A 20,500-nucleotide genomic window follows, 5' to 3' on the forward strand; every position below is an offset into this window, starting at 1 on the left:
TAATTTTATTAAAAAAATATTTTTTTATTGTGATAAATATATGTGTGACAAAACATTTCCCATTTTGACAATCTTCACATGTATATTTCAGTGACATAAATTATGTTCATCATGTTACTCAACCATGATCCTTATCAGTTCCCAAATTTTCCCCAGAAGAAGCTCAGTGTCCCCTGAACAGAAGCTCAGTGTCCCCTGAACATTGAGTGCACCTTTCTCCCTTCTTCCTGCCCATCCCTGGTTATCACTCATAAACTTTGGTCAAAGAGGAAGAGTAAAAAAGAAGCAGTATTAACATATTCTGTTGGTCAGAAAGTGTTTATTTGTGTTCAAAAAAATATGTCCAGCAATATACCTGTGAGGTTAGAAAATACAGTAGCCTTGGAGTCAGGAGCCCTGGAGTAGTATACCACCTTCCCCACTTACTAAATGTGTTATCCTGAATCTTAGTTTTTCATCTAGAAAATGCAAGTAATATCTCCTGAAATCTAGGTGTGGCAAATAAAAGATGGCCGCGTGCTTTTTGACATCTCTCCCATTGAAAGGTTAAGTCCTAGTCCCCTCCACTTGAATTTAGCGACTACTGTGATGAGCCCTGGTGGTTCAGTGGTTAAGAACTCGGTTGCTAACCAAAAGGTCACCAATTTGAATCCACCAGCCACTCCTTAGAAACCCTATGGGGAATTCTACTCTGTCCTATTGGGTCTCCATCAGTCGGAATTGACTTGACTACAACGGGTTTTGTCACAGAAGTGACGTTACTCCAATTTCTGAGCCTAGGCCTTAAGATTCTGGCAGCTTCCATTTTATGTCTCCCAGAAAACATGCTGAGGGAACCCTGAGCCACCATGTATAAAGTCCAACTATCCTACGGGAATGGCTATGTGGAGATGTTCTGGGTCTGCATGGAGAGAGCAGCTGAGGGGCCCAGCTGAGTTCAGCCTTCCAATTGTCCTCTCCAAGGCACTAGGCATGTGACTAAAGCTATCTTGGACCTAGCAGCCCAGCCCAGCCCAGCCCAGTCCAGCCACTACCTAAATGCCAGCAAATGATCCCAGTCAATAGCACATGGTGCAGAAGAATCACCCCGCCAAGCAGTTTTCAAATGCCTAATCCACAAAATGATGAGACATAAAGTACTTTTTGGTTTTAAGTCACTAAATTTTGGGGTTGTTTACTATGCAACAATAGATTACCAGAACATGAACTAAAAAGATGATTGTAAGGATCAAAATGAAATTGCATGTAGGAAAGAACTTGCAGACTACAAAGGAACATGTATTGTTAATATTATATAAAAGAACAAATAAAGTCTCTGAACACGGGGGTTTACAATAATTCTTGTGACATATGCCATCATTCTCTGTTTAAAGATGCAAAGTTAATTGCCATTAGGTCACAGCAATGGAGATTAAGAGAAATATGTTCAACTTTTCGTTCTTTACTTTGATGAGGGCGTGGGCTTTGTGAATAGGGGCTACTAAGGCAAACTCCAGCTAAGGAAAGAATATACCATCAGGCTTTAAGTTATTTACTTGGTTAAGGAATTTGGGATGATGATTTTTCTTTTCCTGTGACTATGTTATGTTATGACTATGATTATGTTAACCTTAGAGTATTTTGAAGTAATAATCTTATTTAACAAGAATACTCAGAGAACATGCTACCCAAATTAATTATCTGAACATTACATCTGAATTTCTTGTTGACAACCTCCCCAAAATTCTTTAGTAACTTTTTTGCCTTAGTAAGGAGTTCAGGAAATACAAACTCTTGGAAAGATTATATTCCAAACATTAATTTATAAGTTGAGTATTTGAAACTCAAAATACATTTTTCTCATTGGAATACTGCTGTAAAAGATAGTAAGAATCCTGTTGGATTCCAATAGATGCCAATGTGCTATGGAGCAGTTCTGCTCTGACACACATGGGGTCGCCATGAGTCAGAGCCAACTCAACGGCAATTGGTTTTGGTAATACTGCATAATTACATGTTTTAAGATGCAACAAACAAAACTAAGTCCACGCACCTTTTCTTAAAGCCTCATAAAATGTATTCAATCAGATCAAACCCTTTTTAGTCAAATTCAGGGAGCCCTCACGATGTCAGAGCCTAGTAGAATGACAGCTTTATGAGGGCAGTGGCTACATCTGTCTGTTTCTTGTGTATGTCCAGGCCTTAACACAGTATCTAGCACAGAAAAGTGTTCAACAGCAAATGTCTATTGCTGACCACTTAGGCAGAGATGCAGAGGGACATAGATGTGCTTTCAGGTCAGAGAGACCTAGGTTTGATTCTGCCCTACATCTTGCTAGCTGCAACCAAGGGTAAAGGCCAGTCTCTCTGAGCCTGAGTTGCTTTAACAATGAAATGAGAATCAGTAGTGCCTACCACAATGGAACTCCAGTGAAAATTCAATGGAAGATTTTATATAAAGGCCCGGCACTGTGTCTGGCACACACTAAGTGCTCAAAAAATAGCAGAAGCTATTATTACTATTGGAGTTACTGGGTTAATGTGCTTGGCTGGTAACTGAAAGGTTGGAGCTTCAAATATACCCAGAGGCACCTTAGAAGAAAGGCCTGGCAATCTACTTCTGAAAAATTAGCCATATGGAGCATACTTCTACTCTGACGTATATGAGGTCGACATGAGCCAGAATCAACCCGAGAGCAATAGCAATAGATGGTATTATTATTACTGAACGCTGACCTAGCTTTGTGGCTCCCAGAGCATCCACTGTCTAACTCAGCAGTTTTGGGGAATGGCGAAGGAGGGAGAAGTGCAAAGAGAAAGTATTAGGACTTCTATTTGTACATGTATATAAGTTATAAAGTAAATATACACATCGAGAGTGCATTCTCCATTTTTGTTCACTGATAGGGCTGCATACATCAAAAATGTTTGGAGACCGTTGGCTGAATCCTTCAAATAAGTAGTGAAACTGAAGCAAGGCTAGGAGTAGACCCTGACCACAAAGAGGGAGCCCCACCATGGGTGGAGGATGCTTAATGTCCTTAGCCAAGAGAGGGATCTTAACTCTCTATCTCTAGCTTCCATCACAGGGAAGGCCCTGCCTCCTTCTGAAGGCAAAGAAGTTGGAGGAGTGGAGAAGGGAGGGAGGGAGGCTGAGAGTGAGAGCTAATCTCTAAGTCAACCAGCCAACAAAACAGTCAATGACAGTCAAAGTTAGGCAGTGAGCAGGCTTGAGCTCCCTCTGTTCAGGGAATTTCACAACAGAAGGTATGTGTGCGGAGAGTTTTCAGAGTTTGTATTGGTTTCCTAAGACTGCTGTAAAAAAGCACCACAAAGTGAATGGTTTATAAAATAGCTCCAGAGACTAGTAGTCTGAATTCAGGGTGTCAGCAGGGATATGTTCTCTTGAAAGTTCTAAGGGAAGATTCTTTCTTGTCTCTCCCAACTTCTGGTAGCCCTAGGCATTTTTTACTGCTCCTTGGCTTATAGATGTATCTTCATTTGGCCCATGTCGCTCTCTGTCTCTGCATCTTTTCTCCTCTTTCATAAGGGTGCCGTTCGGATTAGATTAGGACCCACCCTACTCTAGTATAACATGTTAACTAATAACATCTTCAAAGACCTTATTTTCAAAGATGGTCATGTTCACAGGTACCAGAGGTTAATTAAGACTTCAACATACCTTCTTTGGTGGACACAATTCAATCTATAACAGAGCCGTTGACACCAAGACTAACAAAGCAAAGGACAGAAATGAGGTCAAAGAGGTGGTTGGGAAAGGAATCTCACTGGAGACATGAACATAAAAGGAAGTTAAATTAGAGGTGTGGATGGAAAGTACACGTCTGTCTCAAGAGGGCAATGAGTCAGGGCGAGGGTGCCGTATGTTTATTTGAGATGTGTGTAAGACAGACATAATTCAGGCTCTTAAATCTTCAAAGATGGAAGACATTGCACAGCTGCAAGTTCGCAATTTGGAACATTAGTTTTTATGGTGTCAAAGTTCGGACTGTGCAGATTCTCAAGATATAACCTGCAAATATTTTCCCCACCATATTTTATGAGGGGTAATATCATGTGGAAGGTGAAATGTTGGACGAGGGAGAGAGGAAAACTGGATTCTTCTTCCAGTTTTTCTGTTATTTAGCTACGTCCTTGTATAAGTCACTCGGTGCCTCTAAATTCTGATTTTCTAGGCTGCAAAAAAGACAGCTGAGTTATGCGATCTCTAGGTTCCCTTCCAGCCTTGTGATTATAAATTCCGTAATTCTGATATAGGAATATTTTCTTTTATTTGCCTCCTGCACCTCAAAATTGAGTGCAGAGAAGAATAATATAGTTTAAGAATGTCTGATTATGTGTGTTCTTATCAAAGTTTGGCTGTTTTTCACTCTAGAGTCTTCTTTAACGTGTCTACTCTCAAACTACTTAACTCCATTGCTTCTCCCAGAGTCAGAACTGACTTGACAGCAACTGGTAATTGCTGCTCCCACTTGCTGCTCACAGAATGAAAGCAGCTGAAGATATTAACTCTTCTCCAGCTCCTTAATACAGATTAAGGTAGTCTACCTGAGAGAGAGAAGAGAGAGACAGACACTGCATTGTGATTAGCTCATATGAAAATATAGCTAAAATAATCTAATACTTCTCAAATACATGGGAATCAAAACAGCTACTGATCCAACTATATAAAAGAAGATAAATCCACCATTCCACAATACAACATCTAAGTGCTTTTCCTTTCTTCTTGTTTCTTTCATTATCTCCATAACCCCTCTGACCATCTAAAAGGCATCCTTGAATTCAAAAACAAATGAGAAATGAAAGGCTAGAGGACATCTTTTGAACTGCCAGATTCCACTGAGTAGGAAATTGGCACAGGACTGGGCAGTGTTTCTTTCTGTTGTTCACTGGGTTGCTATGAGTCGGAACTGGCTCAACGGCACCTGACAACAACCAGAAATTGGTAGAAGGCCAAGTAGGGAAGAACGGAGCGCCTGGACCCGAGAATATGCGAGACATCCACTGTCCGGAGTGACCACAATGTGAAGTTGGGGAGAGGTTTGGTTATTTCCATTGCTCTTCACAGGACTCTGACTTTCATAACCCTTAGCCCATGCTAGCAGACCCATCTCCTGGAGGGCACACTCAAGAAACAAGTGCATTCACATTTTAAATGTTAAAGGAACAGGGAAAAAGAAGGAAAATCAAATTCAACATTTTGCTGGCTAGCTAAATTTAAAAACAAAAAAAAACTAAACGGAAACTGCCAGAAATGTTGAGAAAATATTTACAGAGATATTGTTAGGAAGTTTCTGTTATGGCAAAAATATAAGATAGAAATGTTTATAAAGTGTTTCGTTCCCCTGGAAAGCAGTACAAACATGAGTAGAGCAATCTGCACACTTTCCTTCTCTAGATAGTAAATGGGAATTAGGAAGAATTAGATCCCCAGAGCTCCCGATAATCCTGGATCCAATTACAGAATACGGACTCTGGTGTTCTCACTAACCCAAACTAAAAACACCAAACCATTGCTGTTGAGTCGATTCCAACTCACGGCAACCCCAAGTGTTACAGAGTACACCTGCTCCATAGGGTTTTCTGGGCTGTGATCTTACAGAAGCAGATCACGGGATTATTCCGATGCGCCAATGGATGGGTTTGAACTGCCAGCATTTCGGTAAGCAGTCGAGCACAAACCGTTTGCGCTACTCAGGAACCAGTTATCTTTAACAAGAATTCCAAATTTCCACAGAATTGATTCAATTTCTAATCTATAGATTTCCTCTCAGAAAACTTTAAAAAGAAAGACTAAAACCGTATAGTATTTTGCTGGGTTCACAGATCAGATCAGCAACACTGTCAGTCTCCAAGGAGCCCCTGGGTGGTGCAAATGGTTAAAGCTCTTGACTGCTAAATGAAAGGTTTGAAGTTCTAATTCACCCAGAAGAGACTCAAAAGAAAGGTATGGTGATCTACTTCTGAAAAATCAGCCACTGAAAATCCTGTGAAGCACAGTTCTACTCTGACACATACACGCGGTCACCATGAATTGATTCTGACTTAATGGAAATTTTTTTTTTTTTTTAACAGTCTGCAAAGCCATCCCCATCAGTTCCCAGGATAACATTCCTCCCTCCCTCCACCCCAACGCCCCACCAACTTACCACAGGCCTTTGTCTCCTACTCCCAGGCAGGCCAATGGGCCTGCTCAGAACGGCCCAGCAATCAGAGAAACAGTGGACAGCCATACCCTCATCCAACTCAACACATCACGGCCTTTATCTTACCTCAGGATTTAGTAACAGCAAGCATCTATGAGGCTGGGATGATTACAGCTGTGCTCCATAGGGTTTTCAATGGCTGTTTCAATAGTTGGCAGTTCTGAATTACTATGCTTGCGCCGGAGTAATGGTCCTCAAGTTAAAGATTACATAATACTAACGCTCCATGTAAAACCAGAAAATTGTGTGTATTTTGACTTGCACACAGCACACTACTATATGGAGGTGTAAAGAGATAAATATGTGTTTTTTTATACGTCTGATATCATAATGTCTTTGCAAATACTAAACAGAAATTTGGAAGACAGCTACCTGGCCTACCACCTTGAAGAGATTCGTACTTGTGCCCATTCCAAGGAAGGGTGATTCAACAGCATGTGGAAATTACTGAACAATATCATTAATATCACACACAAGTAAAATTATGCTGAAGATAATTCAAAAACAGTTGCAGCAGTACATCAACAGGGAACTGCCTGAGGTTTGGGCTGGATTCAGCTGAGGACATGGAATGAGGGATGTCATTGCTGGTGTCAGAAGGATCTTGGCTGAAAGCAGAGAATACCAGAAGGATGTTTACCTGTGCTGTTGACTATGCAAGGGCATTTGACTGCGTGGATCATAACAAATTATGGATGACACTGAGAAGAATGGGAACTCCAGAACACTTAGTTGTGCGTATGTGGAACCTGGAGGGCAGTTGTTCGAACAGAACAACGGATACTGCGTGGCTTATAATTAGGAAGGGTGTGTGTCACCATTGTATCGTTTCACCATGCTTATTCAATTTGTATGCTGAGCAAATAATCTCAGAAGCTGGACTATATAAAGAAGAACACAGCATCAAAATTGGAGGAAGACTCATTAACAACCTGGGATATACAGATGACACAACCTTGCTTGCTGAAAATGAAGAGAACTTGAAGCGCTTACTGACGAAGATCAAAGACCACAGCCTTCAGTATGCATTACGCCTCAACATAAAAAAACAAAAATCCTCACAACTGGACCAACAAGTAACATCATGATAAACGGAGAAAAGATTGAAGCTGTCAAGGATTTCATTTTTCTTGGATCCACAATCAACAGCCATGGAAGCAGCAGTCAAGTAATCAAAAAATGTATTGTATTGGGCAAATCGTCTGCAAAAGGCCTCTTTAAAGTGTTAAAAAACAAAGCTGTCACCTTGAGGACTAAGGTGCACCTGACCCAAGCCATGGCATTTTCAATCATCTCACACGCATGCAAAACCTGGACAATGAATAAGGAAGACCGAAGAAGAATGGATTCCTTTGAATTACGGGGTTGGCAAAGAATATCTAATATACCATGGACTGCTAAAACGAACAAATCTGTCTGGAAGAAGTACAACCAGAATGCTTCTTAGAAGGGAGGATGGTGAGGAGGATGTAAGACTTTGTTTAGACATGTTATCAGGAAGGGCCAGTCCCTGGAGAAGGACATCATGTTTGGGAAAGGGTTAGCGAAAGAGAGGAAGACCCTCAGTGAGATGGGTTAACACAGTGGCTACAACGATGGGCTTCAGTATGGCAACGATTGTGAGGATGGCACAGGACCAGGCAGTGTTTCATTCTGTTGTACAAAGGGTCACCACGAGTCGGAAATGATGTGACCGCACCTAACAACAAGAACAACTGGCATGAAGCTGTTCATACTATTCTCTTATTTTCTTTATAATGTTTGAAAGATCTGTAATGGTGTCTACTTTTTCATTCCTGATGTTGGTGATTTTTGCCATCTCACTCTGGTTTTTTTGACCAGTCTTACCAAAGAGTTTTCAATTTTACTAGTATTTTCAAAGGAAAGGACTTTTGATTTTCGATCTTACAGGTCTGTTTTCCTTAATTTCTGTTTATTTCCTTTATTCTATTCTTTTTGCAGTTTAATTTTCTGTACTATTTCAAGGTTTTTCTGATGGATACTTACGTAACTCATTTTTAGCCTTTCTTCTTTTCCAAGCCATGCATTTAAGGCTACACTTTTTCCTCTAAGCAGAAAACTGTATCGCACAAATTTTGATATGCCATGTTTTCATAATTTAGATCAAAATATTTTCGAATTTCCATTGTAATCTCCTCTTTGACCCACGGTTTATTTATAAGTTTTTATTCAATTTCCACATATTCAGGGATTTTCCATTATCTTTTTGTTTCTGGCTTAGTTTTGGTATTGTCAGAATATTCTCTATATTAATTCAATGTTTTGACATTCATTAAGTTTTGATTTTCAGTCCAGCATATGGTTGGTTTTGATAAATGTTCCTTGTACACTTAAAAAGAATGAATAATTTGAAGTTACTTGAGGCACGGTTCTACATATGTCAATTAGATTCACTGTACCGTTCAAGTTTTCTGCTTGCTCTATCATTTACTGAGAGAGGTGTATTGAAATCTCCCAGTTGGATAAGCCTATTTGAGAAGAAAGGAAGATCCTGAGAGCATGATGAGTAAACAAGAAACAAAGAAAAAGCAATGATTAATGTGATCTGCATTAGAAAGGAACTGAAATTTGGGGAAAGATGTGGGAAACCAAAGACGGGGGTGACTGCTAAGCTACATAATGTGGAGCGAACAAAAGTTTTGTAAGATCAGGGGATATTGAATCATTCTATTTGAAGATGTTTTGAGTTTCTATCATATAAGCCCTTTGTCTCCAAATCGTCAAAAAAATTTGCTACCCATTAAACCACATGGTGAGCATGTTCTGTTTTGTTTGCTTGTGTAAGTCAAGGAAAGAACTGAGTTTTGTGTTCTGTTTGTTTGGTGTGGAGCAGAGGTAGCATTTGAAGATCTGCCTCCCCAGAACTTGGGAAATACTGAGCACCAGCTGAGTGCGAGACACTGGCTAGGGACTTTAAATGCATTCCTTCCTTGCTTTTACCTTGCATCGTAGCACAATCCAGGCATCAGAAATGAAACAGTCAGACCATCTCTGAACTGAAATATGATAGTGGAAGGAGATCAGTAAGAGACGTGGTCACAAAGATACAGCTCTTACCCCTCCCCCCACCCTTCCTCTCTCACAATTCACACAAATCTTGGGGAGGACACTGCCTTTCAAAGGGAATGGAATGGGAGTTCTGGCCATCTTATCTGGAGCTGAGGGTTAAAGAGACCCCAGTTGGCATGTGGGTAACCTAACCTTGCAGCATCATTGTCAGGAGATAATGTCGTTAAAGGACACGTAGAGAGTCAATAATCAGTAGTTAATATCCAAGCCATTTTTGTATTTTTCTGTCTCCCAAGCCTAGTGTTTGGAAACCCTTGTGGCATAGTGGTTAAGAGCTATGTTTGCTAACCAAAGGCTGGCAGTTCAAATCCACCAGGCGCTCCTTGGAAACTCCGTGGGTCAGTTCTTCTCTGTCCTGTAGGGTAGCTATGAGTCAGAATTGACTCAACAGGAATGGGTTTGGTTTGGTTTTTTAAGCTTAGTGTTTAGGATTCGAAGAAATGAGCAACATCTTTTTCAGTTAAGTGGAACCTCTCCTCACCACCAAGTGCCTAGCACAGTACTATGGATATTAAAAAAACAAACAACAAAACAATCAGTTGCCATCAAGTGGATTCTAACTCATGGTAACCCTATATGATAGAGTGGAACTGCCCCATAGGGTTTCCCAGGCTATAATCTTTAGGGGAGTAGATTCCCAGGCCTTTCTTCTGGGTTGCCTCTGGGTGGACTCAAACTACCAACCTTTCAGCTAGCAGCTGAGCACATTAGCCATTTGTCCCAACCAGGGACTCTATTATGGATATGTTGTTGCTATTTTGTACTGTTAAGTTGATTCTGTCTCATAGCGACCCTATAGAACAGAGTAGAACAGCCCCATAGGGTTTCCTAGGCTGTAATCTTGATGGGTGCAGATTGCCAGGTCTTTTCTTCCATGGAGCTACTGGTAGGTTCAAACCCCCAACCTTTTAGTTACCAGCTAAGCACTTAACCATTGTGCCACCAGGGCTCCTCCACTATGGATATAAAAAAAATATAGTAGACACTAAATAAATATTTGTTGTTATCAGGTTCTTAAAGTTCCCCAAACCTGAATAGGTTCAAGGGCTGTATTAGTTATTTATTAATGCATAACAAATTACCACAGTATATACCAAAACCCATTGCTGTCGAGTTGATTCCAACTCATAGTGACCCTATAGGACAGAGTAGAACTGCCCATAGGGTTTCCAAGGAGTGGCTGGTGGATTCGAACTACCGACCTTCTGGTTAGCAGCTGAGTTCTTAACCACTGCACCACGCGGGCTCCCCCTAATATATACCCATCGCCGTCGAGTCAGTTAGTGGCTTAAAAACAAACAACAACAACAAAAAAAAACCAGTTACTATCTCATAGGTTCTGTGGGTTAAGAATTTGGGAACAACTAAGCTAGATGATTGGGCTCAGAATCTCTCCCGAAGTTGCAGTTGTCAGCAGGGGCTGAAGTCATCTGAAGACTGACTGGAGTAGCAGGTTCCACATCTCTGATGGCTCATTTACACGGTTGTTGGCACGTGGTCTCAGTTCCTCACCAGAGAGGCCTCTGCATAGGGTTGCTCCCAACTTGGCAGCTGGCTTCTCCCAAAACCAAGAGAGTTAGACCAAGATGGATGCCACAATATCTTGTATAACCTAGGCTTGGAAGTTGTACACTATCTCTTACACTCTATTCTCTTCATTAGAAGTAAATCACTAAGTCCAGCCCACTCTCAAAAGAGGTGTATTATACACCTCCTTTTTTTGAAGGAAGCGTCAAATCATTTGTGGACATATCTTTAAAACCACCACAGGGACACAGTGTTTTACATATGCCAGTGTACTCAATACATTTTTATTAAGTAGACCCATGGAACCTCCTTTAGATTGTGACATGAAACCTTTGAAAACTGTCTTTCTTCTCTTATCCCTGGCCCCAAACAACATTCAGGGCCTTTCCCAGTCCTAAAATCTTATGTGCCTCCAGGAACAACATTCAAATCATTATTACCTGTGAATAAAGACAGTGTTATTGAGCTAAATTCTCCCCTTACCTTCCTGTTATTTTAGGGAAGAAAATTTACTCCATGAGATGCCGCTGCGTGTTGAGGTGTGCACATTGAGAGCCTGGTGGCCTGACTGATTGGAAGCATCAACACACTGTATCACGTACTGCCAAAGAGTGATGGGGAAAAGACAGATGATATTTCATAGCTCAGGGAAGGATGGTGATGGAGGTGCTGCTCCTGCTAATTAGTCACCAGTAGTCACGTACACGTTATTCTTCTAACATGTAGGCTTACTCTTGAAACATTTTTTTCCTGCTTTGTCCCAAGCAGGATTTAAGGCTGCTTGATTTTTGTAAGTAGTCTTTCCGGCTCATCAATAAATCAATTCCCTTTTTTTTTAATCATGGAAAAGTAAGACATTTTACTGAGTTTCTGTTAAGGGGGATGAAAAATTTGGAAAAGAACAGATTGTTGCATACCATGGTGGCTGTAATTAGTGTCACTAAATTGTCCATGTAAAAATGGTGAAAAAATAAATGTTTTGTTACATATATTTCACCACACATACACAGAAAAACTTTTTTTAAAGTAAGACATTTTTATTATTTTATCTTTAATAGTAAAACTTTCTTATAACACCTCCCATTCTACTTTTTAATATAAAATTTAAAAACAACTGGGAGAAATGCTTTTATTAAGCAATGTTTCATAAATTGCTGGTATTTTTCATTGCATAAGTACCATACTTTTTTTAAGTTGAGGTTCTTCGTGGGTATTTTCCCACTTTAATATCGTATATAATTTTTTTCCTTAGACTTGCCAAGTTAATGACTTCTTGTTTTAAATAGCTCACAGAAAGTATTTGGGAGTACTCATATGGAAATGATGGTTGTTCTCATAATTGTGGCCTTCTTTGTAGGATCCAAATCTAAAAAACAAAAAGCAAATGGCACACAAAAACCATTGAAAAACGTATGCTTTTAGGTGAAATTTAACCATAATCCATTGTGGTTTTACTTATCTGTCATAAAACCAAGAGAGATGCGATCAATTTATGAAACATAAAATGAAGACATAAAAAAGGATTCATGCATATGGAAAGGCAGACCAAAATGTTAACCTGTGAAGTCCTCTTTCCATGGTCATGGATCATTCCAAAAGAAAAGTTGTTTAGAAATTGTTGGCTGATGACATAGCTGAAAAATCAGTTTGGATTTTCTCTCTAGCTCTCAGTTTGAATAGCATCTATTTCACAGGAGAAGCAGTCATGAAACAGGAAATGCTATTCATGTTGCTTTTGGGTGTATACAAAATCTATTTTGGCATAACTTCTAAATCTTCTACAAGTGCTCACATGCTGCAGATTAGCTATTTACTTTGCTCATGAATAACTAATTAATTTTACAGCTCTGGTTGCTATGAGGAATTACAAAAGATACTGGAAAGCAAGCTAAGGCCTGAGCAAACAAGGCAATTGCTTCCCTTTCTTCATCAGTAATATCCAAATAACCTCTATAATGTAGGAGATGGAAGATCTGTCTACTTTGTCATCTGAAAATGATAATGATGAAGAATATTAAAATTCTGCATCACCTTTGACCCTGCTGTTTCACATCTAGAACTAGATCCTAAGGGAGTAGTCAAAGATACGCCCAAAGATGTAATAATGAGTCGTCCCTGGAAGAGTTTTAAATTAGTGAAAAGAAAAATGTGCAATAACACCTAAAACTAGTTACTAAATTTTGCTAAGTCCATACAATGGAATGTTAAGTAATCATTAAAAATGACTTTAAGAGGAGTACTATATTGTGGAAGAAAGTTCATAATACATTATTGGGTGGAAAAAAATAAGATTAACAAATAGAATGAGTATACACACATACATATATATGTCATACATTGAAAAGTTGGGATAATTATATGATAAATAGATATACGTGCATATAAAAGTTGTTGTTGTTAGGTGTCATCGAGTCAGTTCTGACTCATAGCGACCCTATGCACAATAGAACGAAACACTGCCCGGTCCTGCATCATTCTCACAATTGTTGTTATGCTTGAGCCCACTGTTGCAGCCACTGTCTCAGTCCATCTCATTGAGGGTCTTCCTCTTTACCGCTGACCCTCTACTTTACCAAGAATGATGTCCTTCTCCACGGACTGATCCCTCCTGATAACATGTCCAAAGTATGTGAGATGTAGTCTCGCCATCCTTGCTTCTAAGGAGCATTCTGGTTGTACTTGTCCGAGACAGAATTGTTTGTTCTTTTGGCAGTCCATGGTATATTCAATATTCTTCGCCAACACCACAATTCAAAGGTGTCAATTCTTCTTCAGTCTTCCTTATTCACTGTTCCAGCTTTCACATGCATATGAGGCGACTGAAAACACCATGGCTTGGCTCAGGCGAGCACCTTAGTCCTCAAGGTAGCATCTGTGCTTTTCAATACTTTTGCAGTTGACTTGCCTAAAAAAAAAAAGGCAATGTGTATTTTGATTTCTTGACTGTTGCTTCCATGGGTGTTGATTGTGGATCCAAGCAAAATGAAATCCTTGACAACCTCAATCTTTTCTCCGTTTATCATGATGTTGCTTATTGGTCCAGTTGTGAGGATTTTTGTTTTCTTTATGTTGAAAAAAAAAAATTTTTTTTTTTTTTTAATGTTGAGGTGTAATCCATACCGAAGGCTGTGCTCTTTGATCTTCATCAGTAAGTGCTTCAAGTCCTCTTCATTTTCAGAAGCAAGGTGTGTCATCTGCAAAATGCAGGTTGTTAATGAGTCTTTCTCCGATCCCAATGCCCCATTCTTCTTCATATAGTCCAGGTTTTTGGATTATTTCCTCAGCATACAGATTGAATAAGTACAGTGAAAGAATACAACCCTGACATACACCTTTCCTGACTTTAAACCATGCAGTATCCCCTTGTTCTGTTTGATCGATTGCCTCTTGATCCATATACAGGTACCTCATGAGCACAACTAAGTGTTTTGGAATTCCCACTCTCCACAATGTTATCCATAATTTGCTATGATCCACACAGTCAAGTACCTTAGCACAGTCAATAAAACACAGGTAACCCTCCTTCTGGTATTCTTTGCTTTCAGCCAGGATTCATCTGACATCAACAATGATACCCTTGGTTTCACGTCCTTTTCTAAATTTGGCTTGAATTTGTGGCAGTTCCCTGTTGATATACTGCTGCAGCCGCTTTTGAATGATCTTCAGTAAAATTTTGCTTTTGTGTGATATTTATGATATTGTTCAATAATTTCCGCATTCTGTTGGATCACATTTCTTGGGAATAGGCATAAATATGAATCTCTTCCAGTCGGTTGGTCAGGTAGCTGTCTTCCAAGCTTCTTGACATAGACGAGTGAGCACTTCCAGTGCTGCATCCTTTTGTTGAAACATCTCAGTTGGTATTCCATCCATTCCCAAATCCTTGTTTTTGCCAATGCCTTCAGTGCAGCTTGGACTTCTTCTTTCAGTACCAATGGTTCCTGATCATATGTTACCTCCTAAAATGGTTCAACGTCAACCAATTCTTTTTGGTATAGTGACTCTATTCCTTCCATCTTCTTTGGATGCTTCCTGCTTCATTTAATATTTTCCCCGTAGAATCCTTCAGTATTGCAACTCGAGGCTTGAATTTTTTCTTCAGTTCTTTCAGCTTGAGAAATGCTGAGAATGTTCTTCCCTTTTGGTTTTCTATCTCCACGTCTTTGCACATGTCATCATAATACTTTACTTTGTCTTCTCAAGCCACCCTTTGAAATCTTTTCAGCTCTTTTACTTCATCATTTTTTCCTTTCGCTTTAGCTACTCGATGTTCAAGAGCAAGTTTCAGAGTCTCTTCTGATAACCATTTTGGCCTTTTCTTTCTCTCCTGTCTTTTTAATGACCTTTTGCTTTCTTCATGTATGATGTCCTTGATGTCATTCCATCACTCATCTGGTCTTTGGTTATTAGTGTTCAATGCATCAAATCTATTCTTGAGATGGTCTCTGAATTCAGATGGGAGATACTCAAGGTCATACTTTGGCTCTTGTGGACTTGTTCTAATTTTCTTCTGTTTCAACTTGAACTTGCATATGAGTAACTGATGGTCTAATCCACAGTCAGCCCCTGGCCTTGTTCTGTCTGATGTCTCTTTCCACAAATGTAGTTGATTTGATTCCTGTGTATTCCATCTAGTGAGGTCCCACCACTTATGTATGTTGGTGAAAAAAGGTATTTGCAATGAAGAAGTCATTGGTCTTGCAAAATTCTATCATGTGATCTCTGGCATCATTTCTATCACCAAGGCCATATTTTCCAACTACCAATCCTTCTTCTTTGTTTCCAACTTTCACATTCCAATCAGCAGTAATTATCAGTGTATCCTGATTGCATGTTTGATCAATTTCAGACTGCTCAAGTTGGTGAAAATCTTCAATTTCTTCATCTTTGGCGTTAGTGGTTGGTGCATAAATTTGTATAATAGTCATATTAACTGGTCTTCCTTGTAGGCGTATGGATATTATCCTATTACTGACAGCATTGTACTTCAGGATAGATCTTGAAATGTCCTTTTTGATGATGAATGCAAAGCTATTCCTCTTCAAGTTGTCATTCCTGGCATGTAGACCATATGATTATCTGATTCGAAATGACCCATACCAGTCCATCTCAGCTCATTAATGTCAAGGATATCAACCTTTCATTTTTGACGATGATATTAAAGGAAAGATATATCCCAAAATCCTATCAGTGATAACCTTTGAGTTGCTTATCTCCCAAATAGAACATGATCTCCATAAGGAGAGAGACTTTGTCTTGTTCAGCACTCTGTTCTTGGTATCTATCCAACACAAGGCCCAGCATGGCGTTGTCATCGTAGTACTCAATGAATAGTTGCTGGATTAAGGAATTAAAAGAGATGGAATTTTTGGTAAATTTAGTTTCCTTTGCCTATTTCTACTTTATAAATTTTTACATGTGTGGGTGTACCTTTTGTAATAAGAACATTTTAAATTAAGGCAGGCCTTCTAGTTATGCTCCCGTTATTTTCATAATTAAACTGAGTGGGGAAGAAGGTATCTAGCTCTGCTCAGTTTTTGGAATTAATCTGCAGTTGTGGTTAGCCAAAAGTATTTTATTTGAATTTCTCCACACTCCTGATATACAAAGTATAAAGAAATAGGAAAGTCTTTTCCTTCCCAGATCTTATATAACTGTTAGAACAAATAAGACCCACTAGTTGTTACTGCTTCTAATTTAGAGGAGAGGCCTTTGATGTTCTTCTAGTTTCTATTTAAAAAGTCATCTTAATCAGCAAAGGGAGAGGAAATATTGTATTTTATTTCTACTGTTATTACAACAAACACTATTCTTGCTATTGCTATCGAGCACTTACTATGCCACTGTTTATTCTAAAAACTTTATGTGTCATTCAAACCTCAAATAACCATAGGAGGTAGGCACTACTGTTGTTGTGTGCCACTGAGTTGATTCAGACTCATAGTGACCCTACAGGACAGAGTAGAACTGTCTCATAGGCTTGCCTGTTTTTATGGAAGTAGATCACCAGATCTTTTCTCCCGTGGTGGTTTTGAACCTCCAACCTTTCAGTTAGCAGCCAAGCACTTAACTATTGTGCCAGTCGGGCTCCTTAGGCACTAATTTTTTTTTTTCATCGAAGGACTTTTGGCTTAGAGAGGCTAAGCAACTTGCCCAGGGTTACCCAGCTATTAGTTGGCAAGAGTGAGGATTCGAACCCAAGACACCTGACCCCAGAGCCCATGCTCTTTACAACCACATTACATGTACAAAGAACAAGAAAAAAGTACAATAATGGAAGCAAATCAAGATTTAGTCATAGCACTTCTCATATTAATTGCCTACACTTTCATGCAGATTTTTTCTTGTTATAAGTGGGACAAAGGAGAAAAAGAAGATGGGGAAATAGGTCTTTCTTTTTCCACAACAAAATGAAATCTGAGAAATTTCTGAAGTTATTCACTGGCAAACACAATAAAGATGTCAAATAATAATAATAATGTACATCACATGTTCCAAGTTTGTTTTTATGCAGCGGTTTCCTCTCATTATCCAGTCAAGGAGGAGAAAAGAGTACACATTCCAAATTATACGTTCTGCTGCAAATAGACTTTTCAGAAAACCTCTATTAAAAACAAAACCAAACCCAATATACTTCACATGGTAGAGTATCTGCAGTGTAAACAAATTATGCACTCTCCATAGTCTGAGTTACATTATACTTGTCATCCTTAATCCTAACTGTACATTAGAATTGGTCTGGAAATATTTTTTAAATCCCAAAGCCCAGGTACCACTCCAAGAGCTTCTGAATAATTGGTCAGGGGTCGGGGGTCCAAGCAGTGTAAATCTAATGTGCAGCTGAACTAAGAATCACAGCAACCCAAGGATGCTAAGAGGCTTTCTTTCCACTCATTAGCTCTGTTACCTTCATCAGCCTAAGCTTCCTTATCTATAAAATGGGCATAGTAAGAGTACCAAGCTGAACACACACAAAGCACCTACAACAAGATCTAAGACATGTTGTTGCTGCTGGTGCCATCGAGTCAATTTTCCACTCATAGTGACCCCATGTGACAGAGTAGAACTGCCCCACAGGGTTTTCTAAGCTGTAATTTAGGGGAGCAGATTGTTAAGTCTTTCTCCCACAGAGCCACTAGATGGGTTTGAATCACCAAACTTTCAGTTAGCCGCTGAGCGCTTAACCATTGAGCTACTAAGGGCTCTTCATCTGAGACATAGAAGCACTCAAATATTAGCTATTTTGATGATGCTAATGATGGTGACAATGATAATGATGACGTAACATTTTTTACCTGAGGTTGGGACCATAAAAGGTTTCTCTTAGAAAGCAGGGACCATAACTTCAACTGAAATAGGATTTTATCATGTTACCATGAGCTCCCTTATTTGGCATGAACCTCTAGAACCAAATTCAACTTGAAGCTAATTTTGAGGTGATATTTAGATTCCCCAGAGGCACGTGGCATCTCCTAACTGTCCAGTTGGCTCTGACTCATGATGACCTTATACATAACAGAATGAAACAATGCCCAGTCCTGCACCATCTTCACGGTCATTGGCATGTTTGAGTCCATTGTTGCAGTTATGGTGTCAGTCCATCTCACTGAGGATTTTTCCCTTGTTTTCGCTGATCCTCTACTTTCCGAAACTCTCATAAGCGTAGCCTACAACATAGAGGAACTCACTTACCTCGGATTGAAATGAATTTTCTCAGGAACTTTTCTGTGGTCGATGACCACTTTCTGGTTGTCTCTATAATTAACGGGGTCATCAGGGATCCTAAATTTGGCCACCTGAATTTCAGAGTCACTCAGTTCAGCATGGGAGATTCTTGCATATCCTAATCTGTGGCAGAAGAAGAAATGGTTTGTAAAGGTTTTATCATCATGTAGAAATTAGATGATCCCTAATAGTTAGTACTTTCATTATTACACCAATTTCCTATTTCTAACTCCTCAGACTCTGTATATCACAACTAGAGCTAAAGTAGAACTAAATATTTATTAAAACATCTCTTTATGATATAAATCAATAAGGAGCATTCACATGAATTTAATTAACTAAATACACTTGGCAAACTTAATCTACTTTCTTAAACTAATGAATATTCTGCCTATACGAACTACCTCCACATGATTTTGTATTGAGTCAATAACAGGAATTCTTCAGGATGACAGGAATTTATGCATAAATTATTTTTTACCTTTAAAAATTCAAATACCACATGCATATTTTCATTCACTCTTATAAGTTTAAAATAAAAGATTTTATATGTCTAAAAAAGCCCCACATCCTGCTTTGCTTAAAGCTTTCCGTTCTCCAGGAAATTCAAAGCATTTTACAGGCACTGTTCTTAGCGAGACGCTCAGACGGAAAAATGAGGGAACAGTGAGCAGCAAAGAATTCATTTTATTTAATTTTGCCTCTTCAAAAAAGAAAAATTAAGTCAGCTTCATTGATTTCTTTTTCAATGAATAAATATCTGTCAGTCCCTATTATGTGCCAGACACTGTTCTAGGCACTGGGGATAGGCAACGAACAAAATTCTTGCCCTTACGGAGCTCTCACTCTAATAAAATCAAAACCAAACCTGCTGAGTCTGTGTTGATTCTGACTCATGGCAACCCCATGTGCTGCAGGGTGATATGTGGCAGTGACCTTTCAAAAGCAGATCATCAGGCTTTTTTTCCAAGGTGACTCTGGGTGGGCTCAAACCACCAACTTTTTGGTTAACACCAAAATGCTTAACCATTTGGGCCACCAAGGGACCTTTTCATTCTAATGTTGTTGCTGTTTTGTGCCGTCACATTGATTCCAACTGGTAGCCACTCCATGTGAGACTAGAACTGTCCCATAGGGCTTAACCAAAAAAAAAAAAAAAAAAACCCACTGCTGTCACGTCCATTCTGACTCACAGCGACCCTATAGGACAGAATAGAACTGCCTATTGGGTTTCCAAGGAGCGGCTGGTGGATTTGAACTGCCAACCTTTTGGTTAGCAGCCGAGGTTTTAACCACTGTGCCACCAGGGCTCCATTTAACTTATATATATATTACATATATTCATGAAAGTATCAAAATTTTCATATGTGTGTGTGTGTATATACACATATAACCATGCCTTCCCACCCTCTTGAAGTAATAAAGGTCTCAGGCTACATATGTACAAAGAACTCGGCTAGCCAGCTACAATGGTTGCTATAAACACCTTGTTCCTTGATGACCAACAATTTTTACAACTTGGAATTATACCTATTTCAGTCTATATTGTAAACTATTTTCTAGAAACTCTATCCCCATTAAGACAACCCTTATAATAAACATTTAAATAGTATTTTCAAACTGAGATATAAAGTACTTTACAAAACTAACACTTTAACATGCCCTCTCCCTGCTTAACTCTTTGGGAACACCAAAATTATAGCTGAGCTATCTACCTGGCAGCGATTTGGGCATATACCAGGCCTTTTAGGGTTTCTGAACGAGCAGTATAACCAGAATGATCCTAGCACGACAAGGTCCTCCTTAGCTCACTTCAGTAAGCATATGAACTTATGGAATTGTCCAGAAACCAAGAAAGGTCACCATTTTACTCAGAGTACTATCTAAAGTCCTCAATAAGGGCCAGGAGATCCTTTCAAGATCTCCTCCCTTCCCTTCCTGCCCACATACTC

At 39.3% G+C, this 20,500-nt stretch overlaps 1 protein-coding gene across 1 annotated transcript in view; it reads right to left on the reverse strand.

Moving 5' to 3' along the window:
* Positions 1–11,994: 11,994 nt before the first annotated feature.
* Positions 11,995–20,500, reverse strand: part of CWH43 (cell wall biogenesis 43 C-terminal homolog) — a 79,419-nt gene continuing 70,913 nt past the window's right edge. Inside the window, exons 15-16 of the mRNA XM_049886261.1 lie at positions 18,516–18,671; positions 11,995–12,189 (exon numbers count right to left, since the gene is read on the reverse strand). Of these exons, the coding sequence (XP_049742218.1) occupies positions 12,111–12,189; positions 18,516–18,671 (235 nt within the window). The 3' untranslated portion in view covers positions 11,995–12,110. The remainder of the gene's footprint in view (positions 12,190–18,515; positions 18,672–20,500) is intronic.

The sequence above is a fragment of the Elephas maximus genome, chromosome 5, assembly GCF_024166365.1.
Source record: "Elephas maximus indicus isolate mEleMax1 chromosome 5, mEleMax1 primary haplotype, whole genome shotgun sequence".
Taxonomy (NCBI): Eukaryota; Metazoa; Chordata; class Mammalia; order Proboscidea; family Elephantidae; genus Elephas; species Elephas maximus.